General features: G+C 43.2%; 2 protein-coding genes and 2 pseudogenes across 5 annotated transcripts; 2 read left to right on the top strand and 2 right to left on the bottom strand.

The window, feature by feature from the left end:
* The first annotated feature begins 3,944 nt into the window (after window positions 1-3,944).
* LOC115666628 (protein NUCLEAR FUSION DEFECTIVE 4-like) lies at window positions 3,945-5,156 on the top strand (annotated as a pseudogene).
* On the bottom strand, window positions 5,156-8,454 carry LOC130134612 (protein NUCLEAR FUSION DEFECTIVE 4-like; the record flags this gene model as incomplete). Its single annotated transcript, XM_056307425.1, has 4 exons — window positions 8,374-8,454; window positions 8,023-8,156; window positions 6,067-7,293; window positions 5,156-5,423 (listed from the first exon to the last, which is right to left on the bottom strand). Coding segments are annotated over exons 1-4 (1,710 nt in total), but the record flags the coding sequence as incomplete, so codon positions are not given.
* Window positions 8,455-9,992: 1,538 nt separating this feature from the next.
* Window positions 9,993-11,822, top strand: LOC115667641 (adenylate kinase 4-like; annotated as a pseudogene).
* A 437-nt stretch (window positions 11,823-12,259) lies between these two features.
* Window positions 12,260-15,055, bottom strand: LOC115667642 (furostanol glycoside 26-O-beta-glucosidase-like). Of its 4 annotated transcripts, none has more exons than XM_056307410.1 (6): window positions 14,600-15,055; window positions 13,420-14,257; window positions 13,284-13,315; window positions 13,099-13,204; window positions 12,921-12,999; window positions 12,260-12,480 (listed from the first exon to the last, which is right to left on the bottom strand). In XM_056307410.1, the coding sequence occupies exons 2-6, from the start codon at window positions 13,718-13,720 to the stop codon at window positions 12,432-12,434; spliced, it is 567 nt and encodes a 188-aa protein (XP_056163385.1). In that variant the 5' UTR covers window positions 13,721-14,257; window positions 14,600-15,055; the 3' UTR covers window positions 12,260-12,431. The 4 variants fall into 4 exon arrangements, with proteins under 4 accessions (XP_056163385.1, XP_056163388.1, XP_056163386.1 ...); XM_056307413.1 differs by having other exon boundaries at window positions 13,420-13,640; window positions 14,600-15,052; XM_056307412.1 differs by lacking the exon at window positions 12,260-12,480 and adding an exon at window positions 12,525-12,599 and having other exon boundaries at window positions 12,780-12,999; window positions 14,600-15,052.
* Between the last annotated feature and the right edge of the window lie 6,845 nt (window positions 15,056-21,900).

Here is a 21,900-nt window from a genome sequence, read left to right as displayed (position 1 = left end):
CTTAAAGGAAAGGTGACAGGCAAAATCACTATCTAAATCCAGGTCATTCATGAATTCAATTTGAAATTGATTGCAAAGTCTTACTAAACCGGATCAACGTCGTGAAGGGATCTCTTTTAATGCTCTTGTGAGTGCACATAAATTTGTCATAGATTTCATGACATAGGAAAGCCGAACTACAACCAGACTGTATACAACTGCAACTACAACTACAACTAAACTACACTTAAAGCATTAAATTCCTTTAGGACTGCAAGCTCACGAGAACCTCGACCTCAACCTCCATAAACAGATTCTCCTCTGAGGATGTGCAGCCCAATGAGGAAAAGCAAAGAATAATAGAGGTAATATATGACTATTAATTTACAGGAGTCAGGTAATAATGATCTGAACATGATATCCTGAGTATATTAATTTGCTCATAGGAAAAAAGGTCAGTTTGTGTTGCAAAAGCATATCCTTGATTAGAAAACCCAAACAGACCTGCTAGTGCTGCGTGATCCGACAAAAAAGAATGGGGAGGAATAGAGGGGGCAAATCATGTCATCAGGGGGATTGAAAAAGAAGTGACATAGAAGCTCACGTTTTGAGTTGCTACAGCTGCAGAAGAGAGTTACAGCTTGAAGTGAAAAGATAATGGGCAATGGTTAAGTACCGGAGTACAAACCTACACAAGTCATGCATCAGCAAGCTCGACCTTGGCTAATATAGGATGAGTCATGTGTTACCTGCCTCGAGTTTTTCGGCTCATTTATAGTGGACGCGACTTATTTGGTCTGCCAACATGGGTCCATTTTTGGTTATTCAAATCCAGTTAGAACATAACTTGTTTGAGGATTGTGTTAGGTAGGTTGTCATTATTTTGACATAAACACGTCTAAAATTAACTCGACATGCTAATTCGTGTGTTTTATTGTATCGCTTTAGGAATTGCCATTCCTAACTCTATTTCAGAAACCCTACTATGGACATGGGTTCCTGACTATTGAAACATCAAAACACATGCACATAGCAAGGCTTGAGGCAGGGAAGTGGGGTCACTGTTACGATTGATTTTGATTCAGATGGATATGGTTTATGTAAAAGAGAAAGACTGATGATAGAGAAAACAAAGACCAATAAGCGGTAAAGTCATTCGACACCACACTAAAGCGTATACGCAGTCTATGTGTTTTCGGGATTGGGTAGGAGGCCTAATACTCAGACATGGATGGATTTTAGATCTTTAGCTTAGGTATGCGACGACGATGTAACTGCTAATACGTATATCAAGATCTTTACTCTTGAAAGGGACCATACTAGTGTGAAACCCTAACGCTCAAAGGTTCATTCTTCCACCTAATTTCTAGCCCTAGGTAGTAAAGTGGGATTCTATATTTCTTGCTTCTCCCTTTTGTTTGGGTTGACGAGTATGTGTTATACTTAAAAGTTGATGCAAGAAAACACAAAATGTCAACCATAATCTATTATTATTGGAACTTTTATTGTCCCTTACCATTTTTACTTTGGTCAAGTGACGAGGGCTCCCCGTGTTTACTATGCTTATAGTTAGCTTAATGAATTCCCTTGTTTATTAATCAGTCATCATATCAAAACTTGACATTTGTCTTCTTTCTTTTAGATTGTGTGTGAAGGGCTATCTTGCCTTGTTTGAACCGGGGTGGCTCCATTGGCAATCTGCGAAGGAGATTTTATCCTGAAATGAGCGAGCGTGAGGCAGCTAATTTCATGGTCCGCATCTACACAGACGTGTATAACAAATAGACTACTGCAGGATATCACCAAATACAGTATCTACAGAAAGGGATAGAGAAATGATTTTGTTATTAGCCCTTTGTCTCTTTTATCTTCGATTCCTAGTGAAGCTCGTGTCTTCCATTGTAAATTAGCGCTTCTACTTTGTCGATATCATGTGACCTATCATGCGCGACTGAGTTGTTGGCGACCTTGGAGGGTTTTCTGATGTGCTTTTCAGGCTGTCTTCACACTATACATTGTGTAAAGATGCTGAGCTTATATAAGTTATATCTTTGGTTTGATTGCCACTTCGATTCTCACTCCTGGACAAAGATGACGTGCTTTTTGAGCATTGTTTCGTATAAGCCAAATCTCATCATGTGTAATGTCTCAAAATAAGGAAGCTTTAGTGATTAGTCTTCAACCACTGACATTGATTATCTGGATATCCCCCATTGACAATAGTTTTATATTTCTCGGACGTTGATATTTGAAGTTGCCCAAAGACTAATTCAATCGAGAATTGGAAATAGGCAGGAAGTCATTTCCCCTTCGGTGAAGAATGGCGTTCTCCCTTTTTTTCCCCCTCTTTCTCCTCTGTGTCTCTCGAGAATATCCACCAACCAAAGGCAGTGTTCTAATTGCTCTTAAATGTCATATGAGTTCAACTCTCACCTCAAATTTTCACAACCTAACACATAAATTCAAGAGACAACATCTTAATCTTGAAGTCCAAAACTGACATGTAAAGTAAGACTAAGAGCTTGCTAAGTTCACCTCAAATCAAGAAGTTGCCATGAGCAACATTCCCATCTCGTTCTCCATCTTCATCACCTTAACTAGAAGAAATTTGTTGAAAGATTTATGAAAGTTCCAAGCAAAAGCTTGGTGTATCTATTAAAAACAGGTCTCGGCCACAACCCCTTTCATTTCTTTATATTATTTCTGTTTTTTGGGGTCTTATGAAGAACTAAAGCAAATGAATCCTCTGCAGAAGAAGATTCAGCAAGATCAATAGAGCACGGTTCATGCATTTACAATCACCAATTTTAAGAATAAACATAGGTATTTTGCATGGATATTGATGTGAATAGGTCATGACTAAAAACATTAGCGTCTTTTATCAAGGCTCAGAGCAATAATGACCAAACCGCATCAAATAAGTAATTTACCAATGTAGGCCGCTTTTAGTACAGTAATTAACCAGATTCGATATTAAGCAAGAAAGCCCCATCATTGGAAGTTAGTAATTACATGTAAAAATAGTATCTCACCGTCATATGCTGGCTTTTAGCATAATAAAAGTATGAAATTTATCAATGTCGAATGACCATCAACGTAGGCATTTGCTTGACTCTTTCTATATGGATGCGATGACGAGTTCAATGTTACCACTTGGCAATTTATTTTCTTTTTCTATTGCAAAGAATTTCAAGTTTGATTAGAAGCAATTTCGAAGACCCTTCACCAATAGGCAATATAAGGAAGCACTGCACTTCCCACTGCAAATATTCTAGGATCTTCAAAAGAGAGGGACGGAGAATCTGAAGGTTATATCTTTATTTAATTGGCTTAGCTTTACACGTTATTAGAGGATGATATCTATACATGAACAATATGCCTAGGAAATAAAATTATTTATCTTACAGCATAACGAAATATCAAATCATATCCATAATATCTAATAATATCTCTAACAATATTTTCTAATAGAGAAATCTTATCATCACGCAGTATTTAGCTGTTGTGGAATATCTCACTCACGCAATATTTTATTGTCTCACGCAATATTTTCTCCAACCGCACAGGGACCGAAGAGAGATCACTATATAAGCCCCTGTTGGACACGGCACAATGCGTTTCCCGTTTTTCCGCATTTTCTGGGAATCCGTTTCAGACCCCAACCGCACAAGGCTCGAAGAGAGATCACTATATAAGCCCTTGTTGGACTTGGTACACACCCACCTCAGGGAACCATTAATGGGGCTCAAAGGTGATGGCCTTCGCGTGATCACATTGTCTTCGGCAGAGCCACATGTCCATAAGACACATCGTCGGTCTCTCGCTACATCCCTCTCTGCTTGTTCCTCCCCAACCTCCATCTCCCACCTTATAAACCTTGTACGTAATCCTCGCCGTCGTCGATCTTTCCTCTGTCCTTTAGTTTTTTCAGTCTGTTTCTGTTCTCGTCGCTGCCCAATGTTATAAAAGGAGGACCTGCGCGCAATAGTTGGAGCAAATATCAACCAAGAACGATGCCTCCATCACTGGCCCAGTGGCTCTGCCTCGTGGCCGTGATCTGGCTCCAGACCATCGCTGGGACGAACACCAACTTCCCGGCATACTCCTCGCAGCTCAAGCAAGTCCTCTCCATCTCCCAGGTCCAGCTCAACAAGCTCTCGGGGTGGTTCTCGGGGATCGCTGCGGTGTACCTCCCGCTCTGGCTCGTCCTCCTGGTGGGCGCGTTGCTTGGGCTTGTCGGGAACGGCATCCAGTACCTCTTCGTGGCTGGCAAGGTCACCTTGGTCTCGTACCCCGGGATGTTTCTCCTTGCCGTCCTCGCCGGGAACAGCATCTGCTGGATCAACATGGTGTGCTACGTGGTCGCGATCGACAACTTCCCGCTCCACCGCCAGCTCGCCGTCGGGCTCACCACCAGCTACCAAGGGCTGAGCGCTAGTGTCTACACGGATATAGTTGACGCCGCACTCAACAAGCGCGGCGGGACTGGGCTAGAGCTAAAGCATATCTGCTTCTCAATTCAGTCCTGCCAATGGCCGTGTCGCTAGTCACCGCGCCTTTTGTTCGGGTTGTCAATGCAGACGGTCCAGGGGCGGGCAAAAATGCGCACAGCAGGTTCATAATCCTATTCATCATAACGATCGCGACCGGAATTTACGCGGTGGTGAGCAGTATGGGGTCAGTGTCGGGAGCGTTACCGGCGGTGTACAATGCGATGGGGATGGGCATCTTCCTCCTGATCCCCATCATTATACCGCTCGCGGAATGCGTCAAGCACGTCCTAGCCCGCACCGAGAAGAGCGTACACGACGTGGTGACCGAGCAAGAGAACAGCGACCACGGCGGAGACGAGAGTGGCCTCAAGTCAGAGGCCCATCCCCAGGTTGGCGACCAAGAAGAGGCGGTTGTTGGGGGTTGTTGTGGTTCCCCCAAGTGAAGAAGTGGCAATTAATGGTGTCAGAGAGGAGGTTGGAGCCAGAGTGATGGTGAAGCGAGTCGAGTTCTGGCTCTACTTTTTCGTGTACCTGTTCGGGGCGACGCTCGGGCTCGTGTTCCTCAACAACCTGGGGCAGATTGCCGAGTCCCGGGGCAGCTCAAAGACGTCGTCGCTGGTCTCTCTCTCGTCATCGTTCGGGTTCTTCGGAGATACTTTAGCGTGGAGAGCTCGGGGGTGGTAGAGCAGCGCCGCGGCGTATCCGAAGATGAAGGACCCGATCGGGATGTTGGTGACAAGGATGTTGTGGTTCACGCCGAAGTTCTTGGTCCCGAAGAGCTCGGGGGTGGTCGCCACGGAGATGGACGTGATGGCCCCAGTGCAGACGCCGATGATGGCGGTGCTCACGTAGAGCGCTGCCGTGGCAGGGCTGAGGAGCAGGAAGTAGGCACCGACCATCGGTGCCATCAGTACCGCCATTGATGCCGGTCTCGACACCACGTACTTTCTGCTGAAACAATAAGAAAAAGAAAAATGTTCACTTTATGATTTAGCTTTTGGACCATGACTTAAAGTCTCAGGACGTTAAAGAACGTTGTCCCAAAAGCTTTTGTGTCCGTTCAAATGTAACAGACATTGATCCTCGCTCCAACATTGGAACAAAAGAGCCAACTTTTCACCAAAAAATGGACGGACAAAAATGCAAGAAAAGCGATAATTCATACGGCGAATTTCTTCGAGTAATGTAATATTATGTCATCCGATACAAGCACATACGTGAAAACAGGTTCTTATTATCGACATGCACTGAACAATATCTTATCTTCGTATGCATAGAAATCTCTTATGGAGAACGTGCCTAACATCTCTTGTAGAAATCTCTTCTCTTATCAGGCTTCAGTCCCTCCTGCCTTCAGAGCGGCCTGGTTTGCATGTGTTTTCACTAGCTAGGAAATAAGGACAATTAATGCTGAATGCCATGAAGTCTAGACTTAAAGTCCACACCCGATCAAGCAAGACATTTACGTGCAAATGCCATGGTTGTCCGTCCACTTCAAACTCTGGACTAGATGATGAACTCCACCCACGCTCAGTTGACAATCTAACAACGCTAATTGAAACACTAACAAAGGGGAGATGGCGGTCCTGATTACCTTTTGAAGAGGTAGTCGAAGAGAGACGGTATCAGCCGCCCGAAGAACCCGAACGATGACGAGAGAGAGACCAGCGACGACGTCTTTGAGCTGCCCCGGGACTCGGCAATCTGCCCCAGGTTGTTGAGGAACACGAGCCCGAGCGTCGCCCCGAACAGGTACACGAAAAAGTAGAGCCAGAACTCGACTCGCTTCACCATCACTCTGGCTCCAACCTCCTCTCTGACACCATTAATTGCCACTTCTTCACTTGGGGGAACCACAACAACCGCCTCTTCTTGGTCGCCAACCTGGGGATGGGCCTCTGACTTGAGGCCACTCTCGTCTCCGCCGTGGTCGCTGTTCTCTTGCTCGGTCACCACGTCGTGTACGCTCTTCTCGGTGCGGGCTAGGACGTGCTTGACGCATTCCGCGAGCGGTATAATGATGGGGATCAGGAGGAAGATGCCCATCCCCATCGCATTGTACACCGCCGGTAACGCTCCCGACACTGACCCCATACTGCTCACCACCGCGTAAATTCCGGTCGCGATCGTTATGATGAATAGGATTATGAACCTGCTGTGCGCATTTTTGCCCGCCCCTGGACCGTCTGCATTGACAACCCGAACAAAAGGCGCGGTGACTAGCGACACGGCCATTGGCAGGACTGAATTGAGAAGCAGATATGCTTTAGCTCTAGCCCCAGTCCCGCCGCGCTTGTTGAGTGCGGCGTCAACTATATCCGTGTAGACACTAGCGCTCAGCCCTTGGTAGCTGGTGGTGAGCCCGACGGCGAGCTGGCAGTGGAGCGGGAAGTTGTCGATCGCGACCACGTAGCACACCGTGTTGATCCAGCAGATGCTGTTCCCGGCGAGGACGGCGAGGAGAAACATCCCGGGGTACGAGACCGAGGTGACCTTGCCAGCCACGAAGAGGTACTGGATGCCATTCCCGACAAGCCCAAGCAACGCGCCCACCAGGAGGACGAGCCAGAGCGGGAGGTACACCGCAGCGATCCCCGAGAACCACCCCAAGAGCTTGCCCGTGTCGGAGGCGAAGGCGAGGTTGTTGAGCTGGACCTGGGAGATGGAGAGGACTTGCTTGAGCTGCGAGGAGTATGCCGGGAAGTTGGTGTTCGTCCCAGCGATGGTCTCGAGCCAGATCACGGCCACGAGGCAGAGCCAGTGATGGAGGCATCGTTCTTGGTTAATAGTGATCTCTCTTCGAGCCTTGTGCGGTTGGGGTCTGAAACGGATTCCCAGAAAATGCGCAAAAACGGGAAACGCATTGTGCCGTGTCCAACGAGAAAATATTGGGTGGTCCGGGACCTCCACGGAGGCGTGGTCCCGGACCACTCAGGAAGCGCCACGTGGTCCACGTGGCGCTTGTGGGGCCGACTCGCCAGCCCACGATTTTCTCCGCAAAAAATAATTTCCATCCTCTTTCCTAGCCCTGCACGCTAGCCCTACGCGCCCTCTCCCCCTCTGCTCTCCAATTCTCTCTCCTCTCCTCTCCGTCCTTTCCTTTCCTCATCAGAAGACGAACAAGAAAAGCAAATATATTTCCTCTCCAGCAAACGCGCTTTCAAATTTTGAATCTCTCTTTTGGCTATCAGATTTTGCTTCTCCGCTCGTTTCTACTCCGGCGTTCGTCAAGCGGCCGTTCCCCGCCGTCGCCGACGAAGCACATTAACGCCGCCCCTCGCGCGCTCTTAAGGGAGTGAGGCAGAGGCCGAGGGGCGGTCACCCGCCCCTCGACAAGAGCTTCGGGTTATCGCAGTTTTTCGTGAGCAACAACGAGCTTAGGGACGAGGTTGGGAGAGGGCAATTTTTTTTTTCCTTTTTGGTCGAAGGCGGCAGCTCCCAAGCCAAGGCTTGCTGCTGCCGCCGGGAAGCCCAAAGCAGCTGTGGTGGGTGTGAAGAGAAAGGCGGCCGAGAAGCCGAAGTTGAAGCCCGCGGCGAAGGCGGTGCAGACTTCTGCGAAGGTGACGCCCTGTGAAGAAGGTTGCCCCCGCGAAGCTGAAGACGGTTCCGGACCGCGGCATCGTTGAAGAGGGTGACCGCGTCTGCCGGGACCTTGGCCAAAGAATTCGTGATGATTCTGTCATACTGCCGGAAAATCCAAGCTCCATGAGATGACCTCAGCTCCCTATTTCTTGGTTATAGATTGATGAAATTAACTTCATGAAAGTCATTCATGAACACGATGCTTAATTGTCTCGGTCAATACGACAATATATGCTGTTTTGTGGCATGTCGTTACCAGTTCAAATAGAATTTGGTTTTGTTACTTTCTAAAGACGCTTCCTGTCGAGTATGACAGTACCATTTTCTCAAATCTAGCTCTCCATTTGTTGGGTGCTTGACAAAATGAGCAGCTTTCAACTTGGGAATCAACCGAAACCATTGGAGTGAAAATTGTCCAGAAAGACAAAGCATTTGTCACAAGAATAAAATTGTTGCCACTTAAAGCTCGACTCACGGTGCACGGGTACTTGAAGAGCCCTGGGCGTCGTATCATATACCGAGGTGATCAATAAGCAAGTGTTTTTCACCTAAATCAGATTACCAAATAGGGATCATGCAGTTTCGAATCATGCTCAATGTGACGTCCGAGCAGGGAACATGAAGCTGCAACAATACCGAACCTGTAACCCCACGACAACCAAAATCTAACATCTGTGTATGATCCGAAGCCTATATCAATTAAAGCAAGAAACAATCAAAGCAACACGATACCCTCTTTGAACGAAAATCAAAATGCACTCTGAAAAGTCGCGCTCCCTCCGACGCGACCTCCGACGCCGACGACGAAGGCCCATGGCCCTAGCCCTAGCTGACGCCGACGTCGACGACGAAGCCCGACGCCCTAGCCGCCGCCCTAGGCCTAGCCGACGCCGACGCCCTCCCCCTCCGCCTCCGCCTCCGCCTCGACTCGCTTTGCACCTCTCGACGCCGACCCAAATATACTGTGCTGCGGTCAGATACTCGCCTTGTACATTTATATGTCACATCTTCCTTTTGTTTAGTTCATCGATTTGTGGTTTGGATTTTGAAGTTTGGGTTTTAGCTTTTTTGAAACTTTTTTTTTTTTTTTCACTTGATCGTCATTTCTTGTTTACCCCTCCTGGTGATGAGAATTTTGCCGTGATGTTATTAAGGTTTGGATGATATTCTTGCAATCAGTTTATGTTAATCTTATCTCGTTATTTGTTCGTGTTCCATATATTCCCGACTGCCTCCTGCTTCTTCTGATTTAATCAGTAACGACTTCATGCCTCGCTCTCTCGTAACAAGTGTTTGTTTTTTATTCTTTTGTTAGATCACGTCTCTGTCTTGCGAGTGAGGTCGTATCTGCGGAATTTATGTGACGTTTGAAGGCCCAATGCTGTTAAAATTCACGAGTCACCGGCGAATGTGAGGGTTTTGGTAACTAGAGGCTCTGTTGGCTCGCTGAGAAAATGCAACGATAGGGAAGAAGCATTATGCGGTGGCCTACCTTGAATGAACTCAATAAGTTCAGCCGTGTTTTCGCATTCGTCGTGTCGCCGGCTTCATAATCATTCGCTGTTAGGGTCTTGTTTGAGTGCAATCTCATGTTTTTTTGAAGTCAAACTTGGTAAACGGAAAGGAAGAAAAGAGTTATGTGCTTCATTGTCTTATGGGCTGAAGTCACTTCTGTATTTGTAGTACTCATGAGTGTGATTCTATCAGATTGGGCTTCGGCAGACATATTCTACACAGAGAACTTGTCCCCAATTACGGTCAATTCATGGGAATGATTGTTCAAGGGTTCTTGCCTCTCTACCGAAATAAAACAGAGCTCATTGAAAAATTGATGTGCTCGAACACTTTCTTGGCCATGTCAGTTCCGTTCTTTCATGCAAGATGTTCCTACAAAACTCTAGCCAATATCGTGTTAAAGCTTTAACATACTTGGAATCAATGTCAAGCGTACCTGAATATAGCATTCTTGTAAGGCTTTCTGAGGGAGAAAAGAAGGTTTGTTATTGTCTGCTAGCTTAAATGTATCTTGATTGAACTCACGCTTCATATACCTTGTTTTTTTCTTTTAATTTTTACCAATCTAAAAGGGACCTTTTAATCTTATAGTTTCTCTACAAAAATCGCACTTCACATTTAGAAAGATCATATCAGGCGTTGTGAGTATTTCTGTTTCTACTAAAGAGTCAGGCCTTCAGATTTAGTCATAATATGATAATGTTGATTGGTGCTCGCTGATTCCTCATATTTGTTAAGCTTTCTCTCTTCTTGTCATGTTGATTGAATGTATACCTAGAGCTTTTGAGATTTAAGCCACATAAATTTCTGCACATGCCTGCATGCATGAAACTTCATATATTGTGTATATTTGTTTACTTCTCTGTATACACTCTTCCATTTTCAAAGACAATGTCATGCCTTTATTGATCTCTATGACAGCTTCTGAGATTCGCTATTGAGATAGCCAGTAGGCACTAACAAAGAAGAAAAAGAAATAGATGTACTGAAGCGCAAGTTATAAGTGTGGGGCCTTTGTTTATTAATCTCAAATGTTGTTCTTCTTAGATGTTGAAAGCCTCTTGTTTCATTGGTGCTGAAGCTCATCTGAGTGGCTGTCAGTATGCAAGCTATTGTCTAGGTATTAATATGGATAGGCTTTGGCATATTGTTTCTTGAGAAAATGCAGGCCCTCCTGGATCTGGAAAAGGTACCCAATCACCGATCATCAAGGATGAATACTGCTTGTGCCACTTGGCTACTGGTGATATGTTAAGAGCTGCTGTTGCTGCAAAGACCGCTCTTGGTCTCAAAGCCAAAGAAGCTATGGACAAGGTATGACTTCTTTTACATTAATTTTGGCCTCTCCACTTGGAGTCCTCTTTTTGTTTCTATGATGTCTTACGTTATGTAGTTTGGTGTGCAAAACTGCTTTCCAGGGAGAACTCGTTTCTGATGACTTGGTTGTTGGCATTATAGATGAAGCAATGAAAAAACCTTAATGCCAAAAAGGTTTCATTCTTGATGGATTTCCAAGAACCGTCATGCAAGCGCAGACGGTTATGTATTAGTACTTTGGTTTATCAAATATGTCGTCTTTTATACGTCAACTCCCTGTATTGTCTCATTTTTCTCACGGGCTGCTCTGTTTTTTCTTTGACAGCTTGATAGGATGCTAGAAAAGCAGGTGCCAAAATCCATAAGCAAATTGAACCGGTACGTACACGTTTTCCTTCTAGTGCCTTCTTCAATTTCATGTGTTAGACGTTGGATGAATTATGAGACAATCCATTTCACAAGCTGGCATTCATTACTTATTTCCTCCTTGCTTGTTTAAGCCAATCATGTTTCTCTTTTAGTTTAGTTAGCTGTCTAATTGGTGCACTTTGGATACAGGTGATTGACTACTTACTCCAAAAAGGGAATAGTTGCAAATCTTCATGCTGAAAAACCTCCTAAGGATGTGACGGTCGAGGTTGAGAAGGTTTTGTCTTCTTGAAGATGGTGCTCCCACCTGAGAATTCCAACAATTATGCTGAATTTTACAGGATGAACCTTTGAGTTGCTGGTTCCATTGTTGTATAATTGAATGTGGCGGCTGTCGTCAAATTGTTGAGGGATTTTTCTAATGATCCCGAAATAAAGTTCAGTACAGAATTACTCGTCTTTGGTCGTTTCTGTAAATGGCAGATTGGATAAGCACCGATGACAATAAAGTAGGTCTTGATTTGCTTGATTATGCCTTCCTTCCCTTGAAATATAGACTCCATACTTTGCGAACTCTTCTGATTTTCCGTTTCGAGTTAATTAATATTCAGTTGTTGGGGCTGGGATAGGTTATGGATGGAGAGAGAATCACGAGTTTGTCTAGTGAATCAATTGAGAGCTTCTTGAATCGTGAGAGCCTTTTTTGTGAAATACCACTGTTTGACTTTGAGATGAATATATTAGGTAATGGCGGTCTAGCTTGTTATCTGAATATATACTCGCCAAACTGATGAATGTGTAGTGTTCTTATTCATTCTGAGATTTTTGGGGTCATCCCTTGGAATAAATGATCATTAATTCGGTTTTTTTTTTTCATTAATTGGGATTGAGTTGCCCATAATTGCTGCCGATTCCCTTTAAAGATCATCTCATCTGTGCAGTCCCAATGCCACATGATACATCCAGACTAAATGAGGGCAATCACTTACAGTGGCAATGGTGAATTATTGAAACTCTTCAAATTATTATAGCACTAGTCCGACAAATTACAATCCTCATGGTAACGTGTACTTCCAAAGAGGATATCACTCTGATAAACAATAGTACAGCTCACTATATGATAAGAAGATAAAACAGAATATTCAGACAAAGGCGACAACAGTTGAGAGCAGCCAGTTATGGTTGGTCATCGGTTATCTTGGAGAAAAGCCTTGTACCACTTGGCAGATGCTTTAGGAATGCATTTGAGGTTGTCCTTATAGTCAGTGTAGTACGAAGCCCGACGCCCATTCCCAGTTGTCAGCTAGTGACCAGTGAATGTATCCTCGCACATTCACCCCGTTCCTGCATTGCCCAAATTGATCAATTTGATAAGTTGTTACTAGGTGTCGGCTTCTAGCAGAGCTAAATTAAGAGTTTAAACTAGTCACCGTAGTAAAAGTGGATCAAGCCACGACTTGCCACACATATGCAATCACGAATAGCAGATACCTTGGTGTGAATGCAAAGAAATATTCCTCACACCCTCTTTTGACACGTGTAGCAAATCCAACACATGGTTAAGAAGATGCTGCATTGCAGTGGCAGATAACCGAAGTAGTGACGATCGCAAATGTGATGGAGTTGAGGACTTATTTCATCGCTATAAGGAGAAGTGCGAGATGCTGCTTCAAGCAATCAATCCTGTGAGGATCATTCAGTGCATTGGCCAGTGGACGGCCCTCTACCTTTGCTTCAGTGACACCTGTAATAAAACATGTTTCCCGAGTAAAATGTGTTACTTCTATATGGGAGGTCCAATTATATAATCTGGATGATATATCACTAGAAAAGCGACTCCTACCGTACTCAGTAATGTAAATCTTTGGGTTTTGGTACTTCCGCTTTATATAGTCCAAAATTTGCACCAGACCATCTGGATACCTATATATCCACTCAATCCCTTCAGACTGAAAATGAAGTTTTGTTTATTCTGGTAATAAGGTTCAACTGTCATGTGCTGCAATGAGGTTGTAAAAGCATATGTACCTTTGCACCAATTGGTATGCTGTTCTTGGTTGCTGAAAATCAGAGAAGTGGGTTAAAAATGATGGATATTATCATATCTACTCGTCCAAATACATCTTTCATGATCTTGGCATGGTAAAGATATGGCTCATCTTACTAGATTCCTTCACGGACAATTCGGTAGAGTAGCTAGTTGGCACTTTGCGTTCATCTTCTGGGACGTTTTGAGCATAGGTCGATGAATAGTAATTGATACCGATGAAGTCGAAAGACCCCTTCATCAGCTTCTTCTCCTCTGCAGTGAAAGTGGGTAATCTGTCCTTCACCAAGCTTCTCATTATGCTTGGATAATCTCCATTCACCACCGGATCAATGAACCTATTGAGAAAAAATGACTTTTTGTCGAGCTTCTCCGAAAATGAACTATTGAATGGGGAATGAACTAGCACAAAATTCATGTGGCATCTATTTTCTGAAAGGCCGCTGGTTGTTCAACTTATATCTAAGTAGTACCGTCAACATGGATGCCCAGAATAGGACAAAAACAAGCAGAAAAAACGTTACAGATTCCCCCTAATTCAAAAGGAATTGATAGAAATGAAATAATATATCCCCTAGCTAGCAAGAGCAGAAGTAGTGGTAACTCTGTATTGATTCAATTTGCAAAGGCAATTCATCAGGCAGTAGTAAGGGCCTTTTGTGTTCTCCCTGATATGGGTAGAAAAAATTGATACACAACCCATCCTCTATCGAATGATTATGAAGCCGGCGACACGACGAATGCGAAAACACGGCTGAACTTATTGAGTTCATTCAAGGTAGGCCACCGCATGATGCTTCTTCCCTATCCTTGCATTTTCTCAGCGAGCCAACAGAGCCTCTAGTTACCAAAACCCTCACATTCGCCGGTGACTCGTGAATTTTAACAGCATTGGGCCTTCGAACGTCACATAAATTCCGCAGATACGACCTCACTAGCAAGACAGAGACGTGATCTAACAAAAGAATAAAAAACAAACACTTGTTACGAGAGAGCGAGGCATGAAGTCGTTACTGATCAAATCAGCAGAAGCAGGAGGCAGTCGGGAATATATGGAACACGAACAAATAACGAGATAAGATTAACATAAACTGATTGCAAGAATATCATCCAAACCTTAATAACATCACGGCAAAATTCTCATCACCAGGAGGGGTAAACAAGAAATGACGATCAAGTGAAAAAAAAAAGAAAAGTTTCAAAAAAGCTAAAACCCAAACTTCAAAATCCAAACCATAAATCGATGAACTAAACAAAAGGAAGATGTGACATATAGTGTACAAGGCGAGTATCTGACCGCAGCACAGTATATTTGGGTCGGCGTCGAGAGGTGCAAAGCGAGTCGAGGCGGAGGCGGAGGCGTCGGCGTCGGCGTCGGCTAGGCCTAGGGCGGCGGCTAGGGCGTCGGGCTTCGTCGTCGACGTCGGCGTCGGCGTCGGCTAGGCCTAGGGCGGCGGCTAGGGCGTCGGGCTTCGTCGTCGACGTCGGCGTCAGCTAGGGCTAGGGCCGTGGGCCTTCGTCGTCGGCGTCGGAGGCGTCGCGTCGGAGGGTGCGCGACTTTTCAGAGTGCAGAAGGCGTCGGCGTCGGCGTCGGAGGCGGAGGCGGTGGGGGAGTGCTAGAGGGAGAAGAGAGAGAGAGAGCCGGGCTCTGGAGGCGACGGCGGAGGCGGAGGCGGAGGCGGAGGGGGAGGGGACTCGGGATCGAAGTGCTGGAGAAATAGAGATGGAGAGACTCTACGTTGTTATCGTTCAGGAGGAGCAGGTAAAGCCGCAAAATTTAAAAGAGGAGAGAGAGAGTTGTAGCGGGATTTTAATTTTTGGTATTTATTGTTGCTCGGTCCTTTTCTTGCTCGCGAAGGGAGAGAAAAGAAAGCCTTTTTAAATTTTTATTTTCCAGCTAAAACGACACGTGTCGGACTTTAAATGGAACATGCACGCCACATATTACGGTTACGTGGTGCTAAGGTAGCACTGAATATTTTCTCATCGAACTCTGTCCAAGAAAGAGTCACGTACCACGGATGAACAGTGTGCACTAGAATATAAAAATGAGTCACTATTGTACCTGCCTAGGAACATCCGCAGCCCAATAATATAGTAAACATTCTGAACGAAGTCCATCTCTTCCAGCCCGCCACTTTCCTGAAGTAAAGGGTGTTCGTTAGAGACAGAGAGGGAATTTTATCGAAACGGTTCAATCAAACATCGCGCGAGAATTTCTGCTCAATCGATGCTCCAATTGTATGTGAAAAGCACCGATTGTGCTTGCTGCTATTATGACACGGACCAAATATTACCTCTTGCAAGTCAACAAGCAAGTCTCTGCTAATTGGGTTACCAAAAGAAGATAAAAGAAAAGAGAGAAGAAACAGAATACTGCTAATTTCATGCACCAGCAGCCACAATCCCTATTCTAATGACTGCTCCAAACTTGGTTTGTGCAATAATCGACGGGCCCGTTTGGTTCGGCTTTTCAAATGCAACTTGGGAGAATGTAAATACCTTTAGGTGAAAGCCACTTGGAGAAATATAAGTGGTGTTTGGTAAAAAAAAATTTGTGAAGCTACTTTGGCCTAAATAGTGTTTGGTAAATTTTTTTTTGCAAAGAGCTTTGGTAATTTTTAGTTTTAATATTCCAATTTTGCCCCTATTACTGTTCATCTTCTTCACCGGCGAGGGCAGATCTGGCCAGCTAGGGTGGCCGGCGAGGTCGCGCGATGCAGGCGACGGCCGCCTGGGGTCGCGCGACCCAGGCGGCCGCCGCCCGGGGTCACGCGACCTCAAACGGCTGACGCCTGGGTCGCGCGACCCAGTGACGACGGCGCTGGGCTGCCGCTCCCCGACCCCACGCGGTCGTCGCCTGGGTCGGGCGACCTCGCCGGCCCTTCGCCGGCCAGATCCGCCCTCGTCGGCCATTCGCTGGCCACCCTCACCAGCCACCCTCGCGGTAAAAAAGATGAACAGTAACATGGGCAAAACCGGAATAAAGAAATTTGAGTAAGGGCAATTTGGGAAGGGAAAAATAGGCTTCAGTATTTGTGGAATGCTGAAAGCCCAAAGCTGGTTCGGACCAGCTTTGGGCTTTCAGCATCCCAAATGCTAATTTTCGGCTTTCCGTTCCCCAAATGCTGAACCAAACGGGGCCGACGTAGATTCTTGCCTGGCCAAAGAGTGATTTACTTGTCTTGTCATCAAATCTGCCTCTACAAGGCCATTGCAAAACACATCTTTTCTCTCATTGGATCATGTAAGTGGAGATATATTAAATTACCAATTTTATGGAATGCTTTTCACATCTCATTGAAATATTGAACTCATAACAAAAGTTTCCTTTTTTTTGTATATTAAACATATTTAATAAAAAAAATGATCTTTTGGAATATTGATTGCATGTGAATTAGTCGCCTAATTTAGAACTCACCTAAAAAAAAAAGAATTCATCGCTCTTCAACATAAAACAAAAACAAGTTTTCACGAAAAAAGAAAAAAAAGTGAAAAGAAGTGGAGGAATGGAGCACGTGTCAATCACGTGATCATTCCAATGTCCGAACCAATTCTAGGTTTGTTGAACCCTATCGTTGTGTGTACTTGTGGCATCAAGAGACGGGCAAAACAAATTTTAGGAATGGGTTATGACAATAGGATGAATAAAAAAGAATGCAACTATAGGGTCTGCGATTGAATAATGGTAGACACGGTCATTAGATGCTCTTGTTTCGAGATCTGGGTTAGTTCGAAATCACCATAAGATATTGTGTTTACCTGTTGGGAATATGGTGTGGGTTGAGGTGCAACTATACGTTGAGTCAGTAGGTCAGGTAGCGTGAAATTGGATATGTTAAATGGCATGAAGTTTCAATTTGCTAAATTACATGGTAAAAATGATGACGATTGCATATTGATCCAACAACTATGCATTCTCCAAAGCATGCTTCTAATGTGTATATGCATCATGTAATTAATTTTAATAGAAATCAATTGATGACACTGATGAGGTATCTACCCATTAACCCATTAATCTAGAGTAGAAGTAATTTCATAGTTTGCGGGTGAAGTCTATCAAACGTTCGCTTGAAATGACATATCCGTCGAGTTATTATGACTATTATTGTTGGTTGTCTACATTTTTCTGTAATACTTTGTCTCATGATGATAGAGATCTCATGAGAAAACCATCGTTAGGGTACTAAATTTCCTCATCGGTTTACTAAATCATAGAAAAGAAATAAACAAAGTGCATTAAGCTTTCATGAGATGATGAACTAAATCCAAGTTCTGCATTTGCATCTTGTTTCTTTCTATTTTATTGGAATACGCATGCTGCTTGATTGCAACTTCATAGAGGAATCACTTGACCTCATTTGAAGAGGTCGAAACTTAATTGATTGTTCTCAAATCGCTGATATCACTGTCCGCATGGTTTTTACCTTTCGATTTGACCTCCAACTTTGGGCTTTGTAACTGCTCTTTCGTGATATTTTTGCCCGGTTTTCTCGCTTGCTTGGACTTGAGTGCATCACTTTGTGGGTCTTTTGTGGTAAAATAAATTCCTCTGGGTCCTACTCACTTTTCTGAATTTCTCATAATGCTGTTCCAGAAGTAAATCCTTGAGATTTTAAGTTTGAGATAGAGGTTTTTGGCTATGTTTAGAATATGAGAAAAGGAGAGAGAAATGGTCTGTCCAGTTTGAAGAAAATACAAAAAGGTCAACTCTTTGGTTAGTAATTTAAAAAGTTAGTGTTGTTTTTGGTTTGCTGGGGGTTAAGTTTGGGTTTGGCTTTAATTTGTGAAATTTTTTAGCAAGTTCAGTGACCAGTCTTAATTTCTGGGTCAAAAGCTGGAAAGGCTTAATTAATGTTGCTCAGTGTGGAAAACGAAACCTTTACGTTGTAGGTGATCACGAACTATGCTCACGAATCAGAATGTCTCGGTGTAACTTTTGCTTCGTGTTGGTTGTGTGGTTAAGATACAAGAGTCCAAATCTACGATTTTTTCTAGATTGAAGGCATTTGCATTTGTCTATTTTTGTTTTGCTCCTGTTTTGCAATAGCATGCAAAAGCAGGGACTAGATTCTTTAACTAATTTATCTTTGAGTTAATGTTACGAGTGATAAATTTACCTCAAACTAATTTTTTGACCACCGAAAACCCCAAACTGGTACATATGTGATAATTTTACTCCCAAACTAATTTTTTTATCATAAAAAAACCCCAAATTGATACATTTGTGATAAATTTACCCTTCATTAAATTAAATTAATACCACAAAAAATCACAAATTGGTACACATATGACAAACGGAGGATAAAAGCTCAAATTGGTGCACTCATCCATTGCTATGTGTCATTTAATTTAGAAATATGACGGTAAAATTTAACGGAAATTAGCATATGATAAAATTATCACAAAAGTATCAATTTAAGATTTTTTGTGATCAAAAAATTAATTTAAAATAAATTTATCATAAATATATCGATTTGAAATTTTTCGTGATATGAACTCTCTATCTTTTTGCAGTCACGTCTATTAGGCAAGTCATTTCTGGCCAATACCACATGCCGATGTTCATATATGACAGGCTTTGAAAACTTACCGTCTCGTACGGCAAGTGGACTGTCAGAGAATTGTCCTCTGAAGTTCTTCATCGTCTTAATTTTCTGTATAGGGTGCTAGTTTACGTTTTACTGAAAAAATGTAAAGGTGAACCATCTTTCAGGAAGCGTCATGAAACAGAATAAACGTTAATTGAGAAAATAAGTGCAGATTGAGACCTGCTTATCCATGTATACCTGGACCTCGAAACACGGAAATAAGTAGATAAACCATATTTTGTGAATTTCAAGCTAGTGATTGATGCTCTCATTGTCTTTTCTTTTGTGATATTTTGATTACTCATATACCGGAGGAAATTTATTCACTAGTTTTCAGATGCAAAAAAGGAAGTTCGATGAGTTGGTTGAAGACTAGGGCGTTAAGATTTTGGCTGAACCGAAGGCTCAGATGCATATTATTGGAACCAAGATGGACTTTGTAGATGACAAGCTCAGGTAAATGCTGTGCATTTCATCTTTTCCCCTATCATGTACAGGAATTATTTCTTCTCCATAGTCCATATATGAATTGAGCATCCAAAATTTAATAGACTCACCGTAATTTACAACTTATATTCCAGTCTAGATTCAACGTTATCTGGCGAAATGGAAATTAGTTTAGCAGCAAACTTAATTTGCACATTATGTCTGTCGTAGTTGTTTCTAGGTTCTAGTCCTGACACAAATATATACGTTTGATGGAAGAAACATTGAACAAGTCTTAGTCGATATGTGTCCAGATACTTGTGCAAAAATCAAACTGAATGTGTAGTCGGTTAAGTCAGAGAAGGCTTGCAAAATGCAGGGCTTTAGTCCCTAGGTTGACTGATGATATGATAGTTTAGTTCTTAAGAGAAAGTTTTGGTTACAGTTCTGTCTGTAATGATTATTTTGGATTATATGCTCCTGTACTTCGCCTCCCAGCGTTGACTAGCTTCTCTGGAGGTCCGAATTCATCTTCATCAATCCAAATACTACAGGGCAATGCTGTTGTGGAGTCCTTCATGACGACGATTAGCTTAGACCGAATCATATAGTAGGACATGGAGAAAACCTATTGTCCTTGTCAACGGAAAATGTTCAGCTGATCACTGTTTGTTAGATCATGGCACAAATAAATAGCATTGCTTCCTCTATGTGACAAAGCTGATTAGAGAATATGCAGTAAATAGACAAGAGAGAAGATGGAAAAGAGGAGAAAGAGAGGAGAAGAAAAGTAGAAGAAATAGATCGTAAAAGCCAACAAGGGGCTCATGGCTTGTGTTATTGAAGCCCTACTCCTATCGCAATATATTTATATTGAATATAACTTGTATATGACCAAAATGCCCTTATGTAGGTAAAAAGAAATAAAACCCAGAAAAAAAAAACTGAAGCCACTCGAGTAACATAACACATCCCCTCAAGCTGGAGCATACCACTCGAGTAACGTAACACTCCCCCTCAAGCTGGAGCATATAGGCTACCCATGCACAGCTTGGAACAACCAGCAACAAAGGCAAGACAAAACAACACTTTAGTGAACATATCAACAAACTAATCTCTAAAGGCAACGTAAGGAATAGCAACCAACTTCCGCTTCACAGCATCACGAACAAAGTGAGAGTCAACTTCTATATGCTTAGTTCACTCATGAAAAATAGGATTCCTAGCTATATAAATAGCTGCCTGACTATCATACATCATATCAATAGGTTGATTAATAGAAAATCCAAGCTCCTGGAGAAGGGATTTCAACCACAACAATTCAGCCACATTATGTGTCATAGCACGATATTCAGCCTCTGCACTATACCTGACAATGGTAGTTTGTTTCTTGCTTCTCCAAGTAACCAAATTACCACTAAGAAAAGTGTAATACCTAGTAGTAGGCCGATCACACGCTGACCCAGCCCAATCAGCATCAAAATAGCCAACCATAGTGGAAGAGCAATTTGGTTTATAAATTAGTCCCTTACCAGGAGAGCCTTTACAGTACCAAAGAATGCGACAAATGGCATCTCAATGAGCCTTCTTGGGTGACTCCATGAACTAACTCACCACACCAACAACAAAGGAAATACCGGGACGTGTAACAGTAAGATAAATTAGTTTCCCAACTAGACTTCGATATCAATGCTTATCTTCAATATCATCTCCATCAACTCCAAACTTTTGATTTGGATCCATAGGAGTATCAAGTGGCTTGTAAGCTAATGTATCAATCTCAGATAAAAGATCAAAAACATACTTTTGCCGAGACAATTAATACCTTTCCTACTTCGTAAAACTTCAATACCCAGAAAATACCTAAGAGCTCTCAAGTCTTTAATCTGAAACTGCTACTGAAGAAAAGACTTGACCTCAGAAATGCTAGTCACATCATTGCTAGAGACAATTATATCATCCACATATACAACAAGAATGATCACCCCCGACTCCTTCTTTCAAACAAAAACAGAATGATTAGAATAACACTAGTGGAAACCACACTTGGAAATCACTTAATTGAATTTCTCAAACCATGCTCTTGGAGACTATTTCAACCCATAAATGGCCTTATAAAGCCAGCATACTTTACTACGATTCTCCCCTTGAGCAGCATACCTAAGAGGTTGCTCCATATATACTTCCTCAGATAAATCACCATAAAGAAAAGCATTCTTCACATCCAGTTGATATATTGGCCAATCAAAATTCACAGCAAGAGAAATAATTACACGAACAGAATTGAGACGTGCCACAAGGGGAAAATGTCTCAAAATAGTCCACCCCATAAGTTTGAGTAAAACTTTTAGCAACAAACCGAGCCTTAAGACGTTTAACTGAGCCATCTGGGTTGTACTTGATGGTGTACACGCACCGACACTTCACCACATCTTTCCTGAGAGGAAGATCAACCAAAGACCATGTCTGGCGGGACACCAGAGCTTCCATTTCCATAGCCATAGCTCTCTTCTACTCAAGACGAGACAAGGCCTCAGTGATAGAGGTATGAATTGTGTGAGTATGTATTGATAGAGCAAAG

This window comes from Syzygium oleosum, unplaced genomic scaffold, assembly GCF_021117445.2.
Source record: "Syzygium oleosum isolate NSW1041296 unplaced genomic scaffold, Sole_v2.1 Sole_v2.53, whole genome shotgun sequence".
NCBI lineage: Eukaryota > Viridiplantae > Streptophyta > Magnoliopsida > Myrtales > Myrtaceae > Syzygium > Syzygium oleosum.
This window is presented reverse-complemented; position numbering and strand designations above follow the sequence as displayed.